Genomic DNA, 19,929 nt, shown 5'->3' on the forward strand with positions numbered 1-19,929 from the left:
CAGTCGGCTCGGGAGTGCGGGCCCCTAGACCTCCCGGGCCCCGTAGCGGCTGCTACGGCTGTAGTTACGCCACTGCTCAAACTCCTCCAAGGTTGGTTCCGCTACGGTCCGGAAAGGGAACACTTCAAGTCCATTCACCAATAAGGAGAGAAAGAACACACAATGGTGCAATAGGGTTTTGCGTAAAACTTTTTCTTTTTATTTCGTATACTCACAAAAAAACTTCTGATAAAAGTCCTTATAAGAATAAAATGGTTGCACGTCCGACATTGCTAATCTTAATTACAGACACCTGTAATAACTGTTATAGCTGTTTATTGTAGCCTAAGACAAAAGTACAGTAAATTACCAATATCCAGAGGTCCGTTTGTAACTAGGGGTCATCTGTAAGTCGGGTGTTCTTAAGTAGGGGACCGCCTGTATATATATGTGTAAGTTGTTTGTTCTTAAAGGGGTTATCCGGGTCTTAATAATTACTAAGGGCAGGGCTGGGGAGGGCTATTTGAAAATAATAAACATGTACTTACCTCGTCTGGCGCCGCCGATGTCACGTGCAGCTGCCCATCTTCTCTGTGCGCCGGTTTCATTGCAAAGCGCTTACAGCGCTGAGAGATAGGGACGGATGGGGGGAGCCGGCCATAGCACGGACTGGAAACTCCCTGTGCACGGAGCGGGACATCGGCGGCGCGGGAGGAGGTAAGTACATGTTTATTGTTTTTAAATAGCCCAGCCCAGCCCTAAAGGGGTTGTCCAAGAGTTATGAAAATTAACTAAAGGTTGCCGGAGGGGGCTGCTTAAAAAAGTGAATAACTACTTACCTTCCGGTGCCCTCTGTTTGTTTACATGGTGCCCGGACCGGAGCATCAGCAGCGCGGGACACCCACAGGGCACGGAAGGCTGTGCCGGAGCAGCAGCTGGCAATTGATAAATAACCCCTATGTGTATATATGGTGTGTTTATACTGCATATATGTGTACATACGGTGAGTGTATACTGTATGTATGTATATAATGTGTATGTACTATCGGGGCCGGCGCCAGCACCCGGCAAACCCGGGCAAGTGCCGGGGCCCCCAGCTGCTGGGAGGGCCCACTCGTGGCCAAAGCCCCGTCCCAAGTAGCCTGGCTGTGCCGGGTGCTGGCGCCGTAAAGGGGCGTTCTGAGTGCTGCAGGACGCTGCGTCTCTGCATGGCCGCAGTCACAGGCTCCGCTAGCGTCGCGTTCATAACGCGACACTAGCGCACAGGGGGCCGCCCCCTGTGCGCTAGCGTCACGTTATGAACGCGATGCTAGCGGAACCTGTGACCGCGGGCTGAAGCGCTGTGAGGCTGCCGGAAGCAGATGGAAGACGGAGAGGGGGAAGCTCCGGACCTGAGCAGAAGGCTGAGGTAAGTATTATTCTTTTATTTTGAATGGTCATATTTACTAGTATAGGGGCTGTTAGTAATGAATGGGACATGAGGAGGGGGCTGTATGTAATTTATGTGGGGAAGGGGGCTTGATTATAATGTGAAATCTGATGAGGGGGCTGCATATAATGTATTGGGGGTCAGGAGGGGGCTGCATATAATGTATTGGGGGTCAGGAGGGGGCTGCACATAATGTATTGGGGTCAGGAGGGGGCTGCATATAATGTATTGGGGGTCAGGAGGGGGCTGCATATAATGTATTGGGGGTCAGGAGGGGGCTGCACATAATGTATTGGGGGTCAGGAGGGGGCTGCACATAATGTATTGGGGGTCAGGAGGGGGCTGCATATAATGTATTGGGGGTCAGGAGGGGGCTGCATATAATGTATTGGGGTCAGGAGGGGGCTGCATATAATATATTGGGGGTCAGGATAAGGCTGCATATAATGTATTGGGGGTCAGGAGGGGGCTGCCTATAATGAATTGGGAGCTGCATATAATGTATTGGGGGCGAGGAGGGGGCTGCATATAATGTATTAGGGGCGAGGAGGGGGCTGGGCTGTATATAATGAATCCATGCCGTTACGCGAGTTGACTGCAAAGGGGCCCACTGAGGCTCTGTCGCCCAAGGGCCCACTGAAACCTGGAGCCAGCCCTGCGTACTATACAGTATGTGTGCAAATTTGATGTGTATATATGGCATAAAAATAGTTTGTATAAATGTATGGATGTGTATATACTGTATGACTGTATATAAATTGCATGTATTTGTGTATAAATGTATATATGAGTGTATAAATGTGTGCATATAAGTGTATACGAGTATATAAAAGTCATTGAGTTTAGAGCTTTATGTGTGTGTGTGTGTAATATAAAAGTGCGTAACTCCAGTAAAAAGATTCTCCAGCGCTTCGGGCGAATAAAGTTTATAAAAATCTCCTTTTTATTAAGTTTCAAATCCAAAGTATGTTTCTTGGCAAGGTGCATAACCATACAAATCACGGTATAACAGGGAGACAACCTACGCGTTTCGCTCATCCGAGCTTGGTCATGGTCTACTTTCACATTGAGCTATAGATCTATTTAAAGACCGCGCTCTTTCCCAGCGTGCGATGTCACGGCCATGTGATAAACATCACGTGACCAGAGTAACTCCGCCTTCAGAATGGGCGCGGCCTCATACAAATTATTAAAACCTTATGAAAAAATAAAAGAACATCTTTAAAGGTAAGTGGTAATCTACTGTATCATTAAGCATATATAATAACACAGCATGAATACAAAGTTACAGGCAATACTGTGGATCTCCAAACAAACCTTGCGGCTCAAAGAAAAACCTGGATACACTATTACATGCAGTAATCTGAAACTCTGAAACCAAGAACTTAAGAATTCTAAAAGGTCTCCTCTAGCTCTCTAAGGCAGTGATGGCGAACCTTTTAGACACGGAGTGCCCAGACTACAACCAAAATCCACTTATTTATCCTGAAGTGTCAACATTTTAAGTACAATCGTATCAGTATCCTAAGTACACCAATACAGTAGAAATTCGGGTTCCCCTGAATAGGAAGAATTTTCGGGCCTGGAGCTGGAGCTACAATGATAATCCAGATCTGCCCACACCTTCTCATTCCTCCTGTAGTCTCAGGGAGTGCTGTCGCTTTAAGACAGCACTGAGTGCAGCAAGTCCTGGGCTGTCTGGGAATCCATGAACATCCCTTGTGTCCTCTTTGGTGATGGCCTGAGTGCCCACAGACAGGGCTCCGAGTGCCACCTCTGGCACCCATGCCATAGGTTCGCCACCACTGCTCTAAGGCAATCCCCTACTTAAGAACACACGACTTACAGAGATGACCCCTAGTTACAAACGGACCTCTGGATATTAGTAATTTACTGTACTTTAGCCCTAGACTACAATAAACTGCTATAACAGTTATCACAGGTGTCTGTAATTAAGCTTTATTGTTAATCCTGGTTCTTATGACAACCCAACATTTTTAAAATCCAATTGTCAATTTTTTTAAGGGGGCCCCATGCAGAAATCCGCTATGGGGCCCAAGCTCTCCTAGTTACGCCCCTGGTAAGGTTTAATTGTGATGTGATAGGGTTCAATTCTGATGTCATAATTTTGCATTGTGATGTCACAGGGTTTCATAGTGATGTGAAAATGTTCTACTGTGATGTCAATGGGTTCCATTGTGATGTCAATATGTTGCATTCTGATGTCACAATGTTCAATTGTGATGTCAATGTGATCTACTGTAATGTCTTAGGGCAGTGGTGGTGAACTTATGGCACGGGTGCCAGAGGTGGCACTCAGAGCCCTTTCTGTGGGCACCTGGCCATCACCCCAGCACACCAGACAGGACTCAGAGAATCTTTCTGCAGTTCCAAGCAACTTAAAAGATGTTGCTTTCAGTCATATATCAAAGTTATACTTACTTTGCTACTTGGGACTGTAGGAAGAAGGAGAATGAGTAGACAGGAACAAATTATCTCTGGAGGACCTCCTGCTGGCCCTACAATTCTCTATGTATAGAGGGACACTGGAAATAAGCTAAAATGATGCAAATTTTCCATCTTGTCCTCAGGAGGCCAGTATGATTGAAAGTTATTGAAGAACAAGGAGCAATAAGTTACTGCTTTAATTTTTGGTTGGCACCTCACAATAAATTTTGGGGGTTTTGGGTTGCAGTTTGGGCACTCAGCCACTAAAAGGTTCGCCATCACTGTCTTAGGGTTTCTTTGGGAAGTCATAATGATCCATTCAGATCTCAAAATCACTTTATTAAGTTATGTCATATGGTTCCATTGTCTTAAAGGTTCTGTTCTCATGCCATACTGTTCCATAGTGATGTAATAGGATTCCATAAGGATCTCACAATTTTCAATTTTATAGAAAGTGATCAAAAGTTAATACAGTGGTCCTTGTAGGGTTAATGTAACTGTCGATTTAGTTGCCCTTTGATATTGTTGGTTTTGGATACATGGCTTTTTCTTTTGCCAATTATGAAGGGAAAGTATAACTGAAAGTTTAATATATATTGTGTTGTGTCCAAAATAAAAAAACTAAAAAAAATCCCGCAAAATCGAAAATGTGAACTATGAGTATGTAAGGAAAGTGATAATAAGTGCGATCCTCAGATGTGCCAACAGGGGGAGTTTCCACAGGATGAGTAATAAGAGCCATAGATGAAGTCACATGTATGTCACATCGCGCTGCAGCATTTTGGACCTCGCCGGCAGCTGTAGAGCTCAGGGCTGGAGACGCGCAGACTTCCCCACGTGTTGAAGCCGGATACAGGACAGAATCTGAAGGGTCCGGTGCAGGGTGCTCCGCAGGTCAGAGCTGATGTTATGGCAGGTGGTATCCGGAGCGAGGTGTTAGCCGCCTCCCCTGTACTTCCCGTGATGCTGTCCCCGGGCACGTGGAGTGCTTGCAGGCTGCCCCGGTACCGGGTACCGTACGGGTAGTGGAGACGACAATATCTGTACTGCTGACTACATCTGGTCATCTGCTTCGTCCGAGGAATTCCACAATCTGTTATAGTTACTAATCACATGTCATGGAGCTCTGCCAACATGAGTGGAAGTCTTTAGACTAGACTGCACAAAACGTGTTAGGCCCATGGACTTCCCCACAGACTGCATGTGATGGGAGTCCTTGCATCATACAGAAATATCATGCAAGGATTCCCTGATTGGCTCTATCCTGTCACAATGCTGTTGCTTGACAGGGAGTCCTTGCATCATATTTCTGTATGTTGTGACACTTGACTTTCAGCCAAATCTAAGCAAATCCACCTGAAAACCAAAATTTCAAGGTATATTTCCCAGTGTAATACTGCAGCCTAGTGTAATGGATTATTTGCGACAAAAATTTAGACTTTTCAGCGCTATTGCACAAAGTAATAAATTTTTTTGCAAAGATGCGAAAAAATCATAAGAGGAAAAAATAAAAAGTTTAAGTTAAGATAAATGACCCCCCATGTTGCTTATTACTGCGATCCAGCTAGTTTTCCCAAGCAACAGTTGTGTTTCAAAATGTGACAAAAATACCACTGAAAGCGACCTGGGGTTGCAGAATTGGATTTTATGCTTCCCCCTTTCCCGCGTCAGGCTTGAAACAGTAGATAGACTTAAAGGAACTGCACACTGTTGATGGTGCACATGTAGGATTCTTAATCCAATTCAGCAAGGTTTTCATCAGTATTTTCTTTGCATTTATTCAGTATGTGATGTATACATTAGTGGCCTATGTACAGTATTAACAGATTAATAGATGAAGTTGACGTTTCGGTCAGGGCGACCATTATCAAATAGGTCTGGATTTCAATATATGGACATGGTGGCTGTAGTGAGGCTGAGACATGTCCTATGAACTGAAATCCAAATCTATGAGATCTCCTCCATGTAGGACGATGTAAGGATAGGGGCAATGCTTTCTAATGGCTATTTATGAAAATATATTTAGTTTTGTAGGTTAATTTGCCTGATAGATCGGATTTGAATTTTTAGGTTCAAATTAACCTATCAAAATATAATAACTGTTACTCCAGGCGTTTAACCCTGTAACGGAAATTAGCAGCCAAAGTCGTAAATGGCACGTTTTTGTCCTTAAAATGGTGGCATTGTAAAAGTTAAAAAAAAAATGACACCACCCACAGCTCCGTACACCGAAGTATGAAAATGTTATTAGTGCCAGAAGATGGCAAAAAGATTTTTTTTTTTTTTTTGTACAGCAGGTTTTAATTTTTGTTAGTGTGTGAAAATATTATAAACATATATAAATTTGGAATCCCGTGATCATACTGACCAAAGGAATAAAGTAGACACCAGAAGTTACACCAATTTCACTACACTTGGAATTTTTTTCCCGCAAACCAGGGGTTGTCCGAGAGTTATGAAAAAAACAAAAGGTGGCCGGGAGAGGGCTGCTTAAAAAAATTAAGATGTACTTACCTTCCGACGCCCCCTCGTGTCCCGTTCTGCTATCGCTCTGGTCCGCGCGCCATGTAAACAAACATGGCCGCCGGAGCAGTGGTGGATTCAGCTGACAACCATCCGGCCCCCATACACAGTGCTGTGAATAGGGACGGGTGGAAGCCGAATCCAGCACTGCTCCTGCGGTCCTGTTTGTTTACATGGCGCGCGGACCGGAGCGAGAGCAGTGTGGGACACCTGGAGGGCGTCGGAAGGTAAGTACATCTTTATTTCTTTAAGCAGCCCCCTCCCGGCCCCTTTTTTTATTTTTTTTTCATAACTCTCGGACAACTCCTTTAAATGCTGTCACTATGAAGTGCAATTCGTTCTGCAGAAAACAATCCCTCGCACAGCTCTTTACATGGAAAAATAAAAAAGTTATAGATTTTTGAATTTGAGGACAGCATTTAATAACAATGTTCCCTATTATTGGTGTGTCTTACAGGAAAGTTTCCTCATAGCAGTTATACATTTTGAGTGCAGCGAGATACCATCTAACCTGTTCTCATGGCCGATCTGTTAACTAAAGAGTGTAAACGGGAAACAAGTCATGTAGGGGAAACTAGGAAATCATCGTGTCTCCAAGAGGAGTCTGAGGCTTTGGGAGAAAATGGACATGATGCAAAGAGGCTTAAAGTGGACCCAGAAGAGCAGAATAAGAGGCATCCAAAGAGGAAAGTGGTGCTGCTGATGGCATACTCTGGGAAAGGCTACCATGGAATGCAGGTAATATTGGCCCTAGAGATCTGTAACCATTGTGTGTGTTGTTAGTATCAGCAGGACTGTGAAAAATGCATCTATATTCCAGGATTGTAGCTGGAGCACTGTGGTGCATTCCTGTATAAGATCTCACATCCCCCCCTCTTCTCTGATTAAAGGGGTTATCCGGGTTTAAATTTTTTTTTATGTCCGGGCTGGGGAGGGCTAGTTAAACATAATAAACATGTACTTACCTCCTCCAGTGCTGCCGATGTCCCGCGCCGCGGCCCGTCTTCTCTGTGCGCCGGTTTCATTACACCGGCTCACAGGGAGCTTCCGGCCGGCCGGAAGCTCCCATGCGCACCATCTCTCAGCGCTTACAACGCTGAGAGATGGGGACGCATGGGAGGAGCCGTCCACATCGTGGACCGGAAGCTCCCTGTGCGCTGCTTCCGTGCCCCTGTAAACAAACAGGGGCACGGATCGAAGTGACCGCGGCGCGGGACATCGGCGGCGCCGGAGGGGGTAAGTACATGTTTATTATGTTTAACTAGCCCTCCCCAGCCCGGACATAAAAAAAAATTTAAACCCGGATAACCCCTTTAAGAAGAGAATCAGGAGATTTGGGTTGGATCTCATAGCAGAGGGGAGGGGCTGGGGAGCAGTTTGAATGCAGATATACAAAAAACACAGCAGTTTTCAAAGACAAGTTTAGCTACTATCCTGGAATATAAATGCATTTCCACAGTCCTGCTGCTACTAACAACACCCATAAAGGTATAGTTAACACAGCTCTCTAAGGTACGGACAAAATACCTTTCTCTCACCTTCTACAGCAAGCTGGTAGCTTTTTCATAGTCTTCATGAACCATTGCGTGTTTGCTGCAGTCTCAAGCTATTTAGTTAATGCTTCACATGATTGGGTCAAATGACACATGTCCGATTGTCCGACCTGTACAAGCAGCGTTTCATGTTGGCTGTGGAAAGACACCACTAAAAACAACCTTATAAATTTATCCCCCAACACCCGTGGACCATTAACCCCATGAATCCGCGCCCCCCCCCCCCCCCAACCACAATGTTTTGGTGGCATTTTGTATTGAGAATGTGATGGACATAGAAAGCAAATAAATTTGATCATTTTGTAACTCTTTGCGTCAATTTAACAGTAAGTAACACCATCCTGTCCATCATGGCAGCTCCATCAGCAATTTGTAGGCTCTCCATCACTGAGTCAGGAAGATGCCTACACTAGCGATGGAGCGGGTTGACAGGGTAGCTAAACAAAAAAGGAAAAAAACTGTTTAATTCCACCGTCCCAAACATTATTTTAACTAATATCATGGTTAGAGAAATGCATTTTAATCCATATGCAAATGATACAGTTAGTGCACCAAGGTAGTCCACCAGAAGCATTGATTGCTCTTCTCGCCTGGACCACTACCCTCAGATAAGCAGGAAATTTGTGTTGTGAATAGCATGGGTGATACTGGAAGAAGAGGGATGTGATTAAGGTAGGAATATCATAGAAATTGAAATGGGAAATGGTATAATAGACCAAAATAATATGCAAAGATATTGACCGCTAACCCACTATGATTTTCCTCATGTGGATGGAAATTGAAACCTTTTAATCCCATTCTGGAGAATGTCAATGTCCGCAACCGACATTACAATGTCCACAGCATCCTTGCCAAACGTGTCCCCAGCCAATGTTAGAATTTCCTATTTCTGGACAATGGGTTGCAGTATTTGCCATGCGTATATAGCCTAGAATGGGATTGTCTGACTATTAGAAAAAAATTAGCATGGCTGTGGAGGGATTTTTTTTTTTTAAATCAACATTAAAACTTTATTAAAGGGAATTTTAACATACAATTCACAAAGTAGATACAGCATATAAATGGTGGTTTCGCAAGACCCCACATAAAGAAAAATAAAACCGTAAACAACGTGCAATTATACAGTATGCAGTATGCAACGCTTTACTCACCTCCTCAGGTGTTCCTGGAGTCCCACTGGTCCATAAAATGAATTAATGATATGTTGATGCTTTATAAATAAAAATTAATCCGGAAGTTGCTGGAGCGGAGCTGTCCTACCCCTTTAAGCATGGGTAAAGCTCCGCCAGACCGTGGCCCGGAATACCGGGAGTGCCAGAGGAAATGAGTAAATCTTTATTTATTGTTAATTTAATGTTCTGTGTACCTACAGATTATTTATAATAATAATAATAGATCTTTATTTATATAGCACCATCATATTTCCAGCAGTTAAATTTATGGATCATACACATACCCAGTTAAAGGGGAATCCTGCAAAATAAGTGTGTAAAGGAGATAAGTATGATCTCCTAGGACTTCACTGCCAGGACCCTCAGTGGACAGAAGAATCCTTAACCCATGTCCACAGTGAGGAGGAATAGGGGTCACTGCCTCTTGTAATATTGCTATTCCTTGCTGACTTGTGGCTTTCTTGTTCCACAGAGAAATGTAGGTAACTCTCAGTATAAAACCATTGAAGATGAACTTGTGCAGGCTCTTGTCCTGTCCGGCTGTATTCCTGAGAATCATGCTGAGGAAATGAAAAAGATGTCCTTTCAGCGATGTGCACGTACAGATAAGGCGAGTCTTAAACCTTCTAATATTAGGTTTGTTTATTTGCAAATACTATCATCTCCGACACAACATATCTGTTCAGTGTGTTCACAGTTCACCATGGAGGCTTTTAAAATCGACCACGAGATGTGTGATTGGTGCTGAAGCCCAGCGTTGCACCCTTACTCTTGCCTGAAGATGCTCCATCCACTGGATAGTGACAGTGAATTCAGCTTATGTTCTCTTTAACCCTATATATCGGACGCTGAGTGCAGTGAGTTGGCGCTCAGCGTCCGATATATCGTACGCAGAGCCACCGCTGGTTCAGCTCAAGATCTGAGCCAAACCGGCATCGGGAAACACAGGGTGCCAGCTGTAACTAATAGCCGACGCTCCAATCGTGGGTGTTTAACCCGTTAAATGACACGCTCAGCGTGACCACAGCATTAAACTTAGTCTTTTCTCCATGATCGCCCCCCCCCCCCCCAACTGTCAGTGACGTCATCTTACAGGCAGTGTCAGCCTATGCATGTGCATAGGCTGACACTGCTAATACCCTGACACTGCTAATACCCTGCAATACATTAGTATGATTGATGATTGCTTGTTCATGTCCCATGGTGGAAAAAGTGAAATAGTAAGTAAGAAGTTATTCAATAAAAAATAATGAATTAAATAAAAATGCCCAAAAGCCCCATAACATATAAAGAGACATAGAACACAAACTCCACATATATAGTATCACCGCGTCCGTAACAACCCGTTGAATAACAGTAAATAATTATTGAACCCGCACAATGAACGCCGTTTAAAAAAAAAACTGTTATAAACGCTCCCAAAATTGTGATTTTTACCTATTCAATCCCACAAAAAATGCTATAAAAAGTGATAAAAAAAAACATATGTACTCAGAATGATACTGGTGCAAAGTACAACATGTCCCACAAAAAACAAGCCATCAATCAGCTCCATAGCCAAAAAAGTAACAGTGAAACACGGCATTGCAAAAATAAGTGTTCAAACCATATAAAGCGACGCAAGTGAGAATCCAAAAAAATGGGGCTGAGCCTTAAAGGAAACCTACCACTTCTGATGGTAGGTATTAGATGTAAACACCGGGCACCAGCTCAGGGTGAGCTGGTGCCGGAGCTTACCTTAGCTAGTGTTTTAAACTGCTATATCGCGGTTTAAACACATTTTGATTTACAGCCCCGAGGTAGCTCCGGCACTTCCTATGGAGGCGCGTTCGCGCACGGAAGTGGTAGGTTTCCTTTAACCCCTTAACGCTCTGCGCCGTAGCTCTACGGCGCAGAGGTATAAGGAGTGTATGAAGAGGGCTCACGGGCTGAGTCCTCTTCATACAAAGGTGGGGGTTTTTGCATTTTGAAGAAAACCCCCACCGCTAATAACCGTGGTCGGTTCTTGCACCGATCGCGGCTATTAACCCTGTCACTGCCGCCGGCGATCGGTTGCCATGGTAGCCTCGGGTCTTCTTTTGACACGAGGCTACATGGCTTCTGGAGATTCGTTACAATGAGCCAGCGGCTCATTGTAATGAATGACCTGCAAAAATGCCATATTGCAATACAGAAGTATTGCAGTATATGGTAGGAGCCATCTGACCATCTAGGGTTAATGTACCCTAGATGGTCTAAGAAAGAGTGGAAAAAAAAAAAGTTTAAAAAATAAAAATTCAAATCACCCCCCTTTCCCTAGAACTGATATAAAACATAATAAACAGTAAAAATCACAAACATATTAGGTATCGCCGCGTCTCAAAATGCCCGATCTATCAAAATATAAAAATGGTTACGGCCGGCGGTGACCTCCGAGGCGGGAAATGGCGCCCAAATGTCCGAAATGCGACTTTTACACCTTTTTACATCACATAAAAAATTAAATTAAAAAATGATCAAAATGTCGCACAGACCTCAAAATGGTAGCAATGAAAACGTCGCCTCATTTTGCAAAAAATGACACCTCAAACAGCTCCGTGCGCCAAAGTATGAAAAAGTTATTAGCGTCAGAACCAAAGAATAAAGCTGAGGTGTTATTTTGAGTGCACAGTCAAAGTCGAAAAAACTGAGCCCACAAGAACGTGCGGTTTTTCAAAAAAATTTTCCACATTTGGATTTTTTTTTCAGCTTCGCAGTACACGGCATGTTAAAATAAATATTACGGGAAAGTAAAATTTGTTACGCACAAAATAAGCCCTCACACAGGTCTGTACACGTAAAAATGAAAAAGTTATGGATTTTTGAAGTTGGAGAGCGAGAAATGAGCGGAAAAACCCTGCGTCCTTGAGGGGTTAAGCTACAAAATGGCATCTGCATAGGCTGACACTGCTAATACCCTGCAATACACGAGTATTGCAGAGTATTATCATGAACTAGCAATCAGATGATTGCTTGTTCATGTCCCATGGTGGATCAAGTAAAAAATGTAAAAAAAAAAATGTTTTTCAATAAAAAATAACTGTATAAATCACTAGAAATGCCCATAAGCCCCAAAACATATAAAGAGACATATAACACTCAAATGTCTAAATCATAACACAAACCCCACATATATATAGTATCACCGCGTCTGTAACAATCCATAGAATAAAACGAAATAAATATTGAACCCATATGATGAACGCCGTAAAAAAAAAAACTTTAAAAACCTGCCAAAAATTATGATTTTTACCTATTATATCCCACTAAAAATGCAATAAAAAGTGATCAACAAAACATATGTACTCTAGAATGATACTATTGCAAAGTACAACATGTCCCTCAAAACCAGCTCTGTAGCCAAAAACGTAACAATGTTATGCCACTTGGAAGACCGTGATGCAAAAATGATAGATTTTTCCCCACATTAGGGTTTTATTTGGCAAATTTAGTAAAACCTAAGAAAAAATATTCATGTCTGGTATCCCCGTAATCGTATCGACCCATAGAATAAAGCTAACATGATTATTAGTCTATACGGTGAACACGAAAAAAAAAGTAAAAAATTCAGTACAGAATTGATGCTTTTCTACTCATGACCTCAAAAAAAGTTCCTAAATTTTCAACAATAGGTGATACCAATCCCAAAATGGTAACACTGGAAAAAGCATCTCGTCCCGCAAAAAAAATGCTGTCACATGGCCCCAATAACGGAAAAGCGAAAATGTTATAGCCTTCAAAAGGGGGCAACGAGGAAACTAAAATCCTGGCAGCTGCAGGGCTCCTTCCCATCTGCGCCTCGCTGTGCCCCCATAAAACAAGTAATGTCCACATGTGGGGGGTCGCTGCATTTAGGAGAAATTGTAGAACAAATTTTATGGTGAGTTTTCTCTTTTTATCTTTTGGAAATGTGTAAATTTTAGGGCTAAATGAACGTATAACCGACAAAATTTGACCATTCTAAATTTCACCGCCATTTTGATTCAATTACTATGAAGATTTCAAGGGGTTAACAATCTTCGTAAATGCTGTTTCTGATAGTTTGAGGGGTGCAGATTTGAAAATGGGTTGGTTATCTAGGGTGGTTTTAATGCTAAATATGTAAAATTTAATTTCAAACAGTATTTATCCCCAAAATAGTCAATTCTGAAAATACGGAAAATCGCTATTCGATTTGTAAGCCGCGTAACGTCAAAATAAATTATCCAGACGTTTCAAAAATTATGAAAAAGTAGACATATGGGAAATGTTATTCGGCAAGTTATTTAGGTGGTAAATCTGCTTGAAAACACGGTGATTTAGAATTTCGAAAATGACAAATTTTTCTAAAAATTCATCATTTTTTTTGTAAATAAACGCAAAACTTAGCAGCCAAAATTTACCAATAAAATGAAATACAACGTGTGGGGAAAAAACAATCTCAGAATCGTTTAGATAAGTAACAGTGTTCAAAAGTTATAACAATATAAAGAGACGCAGGTCATAATCCAAAAAATGGTACTGAGCCTTAAGCTACAAAATGGCTGCGTCCTTAAGGGGTTAAAGTTGGTTTCACTTTATTAACATAACATCACCCACTGCTGCAGTTCTGATACAGCAGAGGTCCATGCTGCTCTCTACTTTCTGGTGTCATTCAAACACAAGCAGGAAATGCTTTTAGATAGCTGCTTATCTCCACAGGGGCCCAGGCAGTGTCCTAACCAGAGCAGCGGATTAGGAGGTGGTTATTTACCTTTTGCAAAGTTAATGCCCCCATTAATAGTCCTTTGTATTTTTTATGCTTGTTTCCTGCCCGTAATCCTCATGAATAAAAAAAACTTGGTATCTGCCCCTCAGTGCCTCTATAAATTGGTTAATAATGACCCTTATCTTTTCATTTTAGGGAGTTTCTGCTGCTGGGCAGGTTGTGTCCTTAAAAGTATGGCTGCTAGACAACATAGTGGAAAAGATTAACGGTAACCTGCCTTCTCACATCAGAATATTAGGTAATGTTTCTCTTTAATCTTTGTAGATTGGCAGTCTTATTAATATTTATTTACCCTCCTAGAGCTATATGATGGATATATATGTATTGGGCAATTGTCAAGTCAACCTTTTTTTTCCATTCCTGCACCTCTTGCATAAGGGCCTTAGATGGTAGCTAAGAGTCATTTCTTTTCCTAATCCCATCCTGGAAAGTGTATTTTTCAGTGTATTCACAGAAATACTCCAGTGGAGCATCAATGGCTGTAAGTCTCTACATGTCTACAAGGCGGTCTTTATTGGAAAAGTCTCCATAAAGAGAACTCCTGCTTCCCCAACCTCTTGCATGATGGCAGAGTAGATGGAAGAAATGCATTTACTGCAGTACAGCTTTTTGTCTGCAGGTTTCTTAAAACACCAACATAAGTGTTAAGTTTCTCAATCGGGAGAGCATCGATTAGGCAGCTAGAGGTTTACCATCTCTGCCTGCTGGGAAGACAGTGTGATTATCATCTTCTCTATATTCTCCTATAGATTCTAGCATATGTGTACATATTGGAGGGTGCATCATAACTGTGTAGTTTATAGTAAATCAGTAGTTGTCATTGAAATTTGAGCTGTGGTAGCCCTTGCAATTGCATCATCTGGAAGTGAGAGACCCTGAGATGCACAAATCACAATGGGTCACATGACAAGAGTCATGGAAACTTTCATAAAGAAAGCAACAACTAAATAAGCTATTATCTGACAGAGGTCACACATTATTTTTTTTCAAGAAAAGTAAAAATGTTCCTGTTCATTTTAAAGTATTTTGTTACTGAAAAGGAATATGAAATATTCTTGTATACAATTACTTAAGCAGTAAATGTTAATAGATGGCTATTTTTATACATGGATATTATTACTGCCCCTTTTTTTCTGTGCTTAAAGAGTAACTGTAAAGGTTTTTTTCCCCCACAAATCAATAGCTGGGATGTAAAACAACTTTGCCTGTTATCTTAACCTATAATCAGTAGTTCATTTGCTATACCCCTCAGATTACCTAATTTCTGCTATAGCTGCCTCCTCTCCATGTGCTAAGCCCTATGAATCCGTACTGACAGATTTTAGTCTTAGTTTTTTCACTTTTCACAACAGAAAATACCATAACTTAGGAAAGAAAAGGTCAAGCAGCACAATATGGGCATTGTTCTGTTTGTTTTCAAAGGAGGAATCGCATATAATAATTTGGTAATATCTCTATAACAGTTATGCTTTAAATAGCCAATTTAGGCAATTATTCTAAACTTGCATCATAGACCATACAAGGAGTTCACAACCATTTTTTGCTTCCTCAACTATGGCTGGTGGTGCCAAAACCAGATCAGACTATGGCTGGCACCTCATGATACTAGAGTCTGAGTCACTTGATTAAATATAACTAACTTTATTAAATGTCTGCGCAGCGCTTCGTTATCTTGTGCGCTATATAAATAAGTAATTATTATGTTTTGTGGGGGAAGACCCAATATCTTGCAGTGCTATATAGAGTTTCATGTTATACTTTTATCTTCTTGTCAAAGGAATGAAAAGAGTTACAGGGCGTTTTAACTCGAAGAACTCTTGTGATGCTCGTACCTATTCCTACACATTACCTACTTTTGCTTTTGCTCATAAAGACCACAGTCTCCAGGAGGAAAACTTCCGTCTTGACCAAGAAACTTTAAATAAAGTGAATGAATTGCTTGCACTTTACAAAGGTACTCACAATTTCCATAATTTTACATCCCAGAAAGGACCTCGGGACCCTAGTGCGAAGCGTTATATCATGGAAATGTGTTGTGAGCCGCCTTTCCTGCAGGGAGGCCTGGAGCTGGCAGTGATAAAAGTCAAAGGACAGAGTTTTATGATGCATCAGATACGGAAGATGATTGGACTGGTTATTGCAGTAGTGAAAGGCTATGCCCCATCATCTATAATGGAGCGGAGCTGGGGAGAGGAAAAGGTGGACATACCGAAAGCTCCTGGCCTGGGGCTGGTACTGGAGAGGGTCCACTTTGAGAAGTACAATAGGCGTTTTGGGAATGATGGCCTTCATGATTCTTTGGACTGGGCAGAAGAGGAGGAACAAATTGAGGCCTTTAAGAAATCACACATTTATCCTTCTATTATTCAGACTGAAATTGAGGAAAAGTCCATGGCAAGCTGGCTTGCCACTTTATCTATTCATGACTATGATGCAACTTCTCAAGAGACGAATACAGTCGATAATAAGGTAAACATTTTTTGTTTTAAATGAATATTAACTTTTCAGAATAATTATCCATTAATGGCCAATCCCATGCTGAACACAAGTACAATTGACTCTTTAGGGGTACCTCCTGGGGTTAAAACAGACTAGCAGTGATCAGTTTGGTCATGGAACGTGAACGAGTTCCATCCCTGGCAATGTGGTTAGTCCTTGACACTGCACTCTTCTCATTCTGTGATCAAGGACTAATCACGGCTGTGTCGAAGCATTTGGAGCCATTTGGGACATTAAATCAACTACAGTTCATTCAGGACCTTAGTATCGCGGTTTAAAACACTTTTTAAACTTTATAGCCGGCGCAGAGACGTATGCGCTCGGCTCTCATTCACTTCCTATGTAGCCGCGCGCACGGTAAGCGCCAAGCGCGTACCTGCCTGCGCCGGCTATAAAGTTTAAAAAGTGTTTTAAACCGCGATACCGCGGTTTAAAACACTAACTAAAATAAGCTCCGGCACCAGCTCACCCTGAGCTGGTGCCCGGTATTGCCATCGGAAACCTGCCACTTCAAGTGGTAGGTTTCCTTTAAACCCAAAAAGGAGGTCCATAAAATACTTCGCCATATCAGCGCTTTCCTTTTTTTCTGTACATCTACAAATCTCTAGCAGCCTGGACACTGAGCGTGAGTAGGTGAGAGAAGATGAGCTCTCCTGTTGTTACCAGAAGCTTAGTTCTGTGAACCATGGATAGGAATTGCATCTGATAGACCCCGTTGATGGCAATGGGATCAATTGGGGTTATCATCATGGTCAACCAGAAAAACACAGAAACCTGCTTGATGAGGTCAATGTTTTAGTCCTGGAAAACCTTTTTACTGCTTATTTCTAACTGGTTCCCCTATATTTTTCTAATTACCTAATTTACTTTTAATAGGTGGAAGGCTCTGCACAGAGTGATGATGGTGGAGACTCGGACTGAATCTTACTGTTATAACATTCCAGGAGCTGAAGGATTCTTGCAGTTACACTGTGCACAATAAAAACTATAACTAGCTTTTTGATGGGGGCACTTGGTGCACCAACCGTGCTTCATTAAGGTGCTGCTGTGTTTTTAGTTTTTGTTTCCCCTCCATCAAGAGGTTTATGGCTGTCAATAAGCCGAAGGAAGGTTTTTACAACATCAGTATCAGTTTGTTGAGTAAGACAATAGGTTACAGAGAAACGTACAAGAGTAAAAGCCACTACAGATATAACGGGGCACAATGGATCCATAGCTTTTAAAAAGTAATGGCCTTCCAGAGTTTGAAGGATTTTCTGTTCTGTGCCTTGAAAGTAAGTGGTTTTACAATAAATGTGTACACATTTTCTATTCTACACTAAACGGATGAAAAACTCTTCGTATGAATAAATACAGAACATTGGAAAACCGTGGTTTCAAGAACCTATACCATCTGACTGCAACGGTGTGTAATGCCTGGTTCAGCGCTTATAGCAACATACATGCTGCTGACGTCTCTGAGGACACGTAGGACTTAAGAGTAGAATCTGTGTCTCATTAAACTCATCCCTTTTTTTTTTTCTTTTTAATAAATTGATAATTTTGTCTTAAATTGTTGTCAGTTTTTTTTTGATGGGTAAAGGTTGCATGACATGTATTCTGGCATTTTTGAGGCTTTTTTTTTTTCAATGTTTTGTATTATTGTATTATTCCGGCAAATATTTGATATTGTTTGTGTAATGAAAAGTTTTACAATTTTCCAATACATCTTTCTATGGGATAGGGATGGGGATGGGCATGGGTATGCATGTGCAAGAGCCATTATTATCACACAGCTCCTATTGCTCTCTGTGATAAGTTTGTGCACCTGCCTGTCCATCACATCACCATGGACATATTGGGGGGTCGCGTTTTCCCGACGTGTTACCCAAATATTTCCGATTTGCACAGATTTTCCTTGTATTGCCCCGGGATTTTGGCGCACGGGTTGTGGCCCATCGGCGCCGGCATGCATGCAACAGAAATCGGGGGGCGTGGCCGTACGAAAACCCGACGGATTCGGAAAAACCGCCGCATTTAAAAAAAAAAAAATTGTGGCGGAACTTGCATTTACCTTCACCAGGAATAGGCCGGTGAACTTCAGGGCATTCCAGCGGGCCTCGGGGAACTACCTTAGTGAATCCCGGCCAGACCCGAATCCACTGCAGAGAACGCGCCGCTGGATCGCAAATGGACCAGGTAAGTAAATCTGCCCCATTCTATCCACTGGAGTAAACAAAGAAGCTTCCTGTAGAAGAGCAGCAAGCAGAGATCTAGAGAACTGCACGGAATAGATACAGACAGTATATTGGAAAACTGTATAACTTTTCATTACACCGACAATAGCAAATATTTGCTGAAAGTGGACAACCCCTTTTAAGGTCCTTTGCAACTCCATTACATTTATGACAATTGTCCCCTATCGATATCGTAGTATATTTTTTTTGCCACCATCATGACATCATGGCTCTCTTGTCTTGATGTCTTTTCTAATAATGAAATGGATATAGTCAGAAATGCATTTACATTTTTAATTTGGTAATTTGACAAACTAGAAACCCAGGTTTCCTAATTGTGCACTCCCAAAAACAATAATATATAATATATATATATATGGTTTGGATTCTCAACATGCCCGGTATAACCCTGTATACAGAGGTAAGTTGTCTAGGCAATGTTATACAGAATAAAGGACACCTCTTTTAGTGCTTCAGCTTTACATAGTCTATTAACCCTTCTAGTAACCCACGCAAGCAAACGGTTGTGACTAAGGGTTAGCACTCCTCTCTTCATAGAGTGGGCTCGCCATGATCTGCTGCCATTAACCTCTATATGGGGGGACAAATTGTGGAGCCATATCACAGGTTCCCATATGATTGTGTGCATGGGGCCTTAACCTTAATTTTTGATTGACTTCTCCCTCAGGGCTGATTTCATTTATTGTTTCCATTTTATGTTAGTTTCTGTATACTGTTTTCCCTTTACCTTACCTTTAACCCCTTAGGGACGTGGCCCTTTTTCGTTTTTGCATTTTCATTTTTCACTCCCGACCTTCAAAAATCTGTAACTTTTTTATTTTTCCATGTAAAGAGTTCTGTTTGGGCTTGTTTTCTGCGTAACAAATTGAACTTCATAGTGATGGTATTTATTATTCCATGCCGTAAACTGGGAAGCGGAAAAAAAATTCAGAATTCAGTGAAAATTATGAAAAAACGCATTTGCGCCGTTTTCTTGTGGGCTTAGATTTTACAGCTTTCACTGAGTGCCCCAAATCACATGTCTATTTTATTCTTTGGTTCGGTTCGACCACGAGGATACCAAATTTGTAAAGGTTTTATAATAATTTCATACATTTAAAATAATTAAAACCTTCTGTACAAAAAACAAATTCTTCATTTTGCCATGTTCTGGCACTAATAACTTTTTCATACTTCAGAGTACGGAGCTGTGGATGGTGTCATTTTTGCGACTTTTGATGGCATTTTTAATGCTTTCATTTTTAGGACTGTATGGGCTTTTGATCACTTTTTATAGAATTTTTTATATTTTTCGAAATGGCAAAAAAGTGGCATTTTCGACTTT

The 19,929-nt window shown here is 41.7% G+C and overlaps 1 protein-coding gene across 1 annotated transcript; it reads left to right on the forward strand.

Annotated features, from left to right (window-relative positions):
* Positions 1–4,585: 4,585 nt before the first annotated feature.
* Positions 4,586–17,874, forward strand: PUS1 (pseudouridine synthase 1). The gene is made up of 6 exons (XM_072144420.1): positions 4,586–4,750; positions 6,837–7,117; positions 9,577–9,714; positions 14,005–14,107; positions 15,647–16,338; positions 17,245–17,874. Exons 2-6 carry the CDS (start codon positions 6,899–6,901, stop codon positions 17,287–17,289), a joined length of 1,197 nt encoding a protein of 398 aa, XP_072000521.1. The 5' UTR covers positions 4,586–4,750; positions 6,837–6,898; the 3' UTR covers positions 17,290–17,874.
* The last annotated feature ends 2,055 nt before the right edge of the window (positions 17,875–19,929 follow it).

The sequence above is a fragment of the Engystomops pustulosus genome, chromosome 1 (genome assembly GCF_040894005.1).
Source record: "Engystomops pustulosus chromosome 1, aEngPut4.maternal, whole genome shotgun sequence".
Taxonomy (NCBI): Eukaryota; Metazoa; Chordata; class Amphibia; order Anura; family Leptodactylidae; genus Engystomops; species Engystomops pustulosus.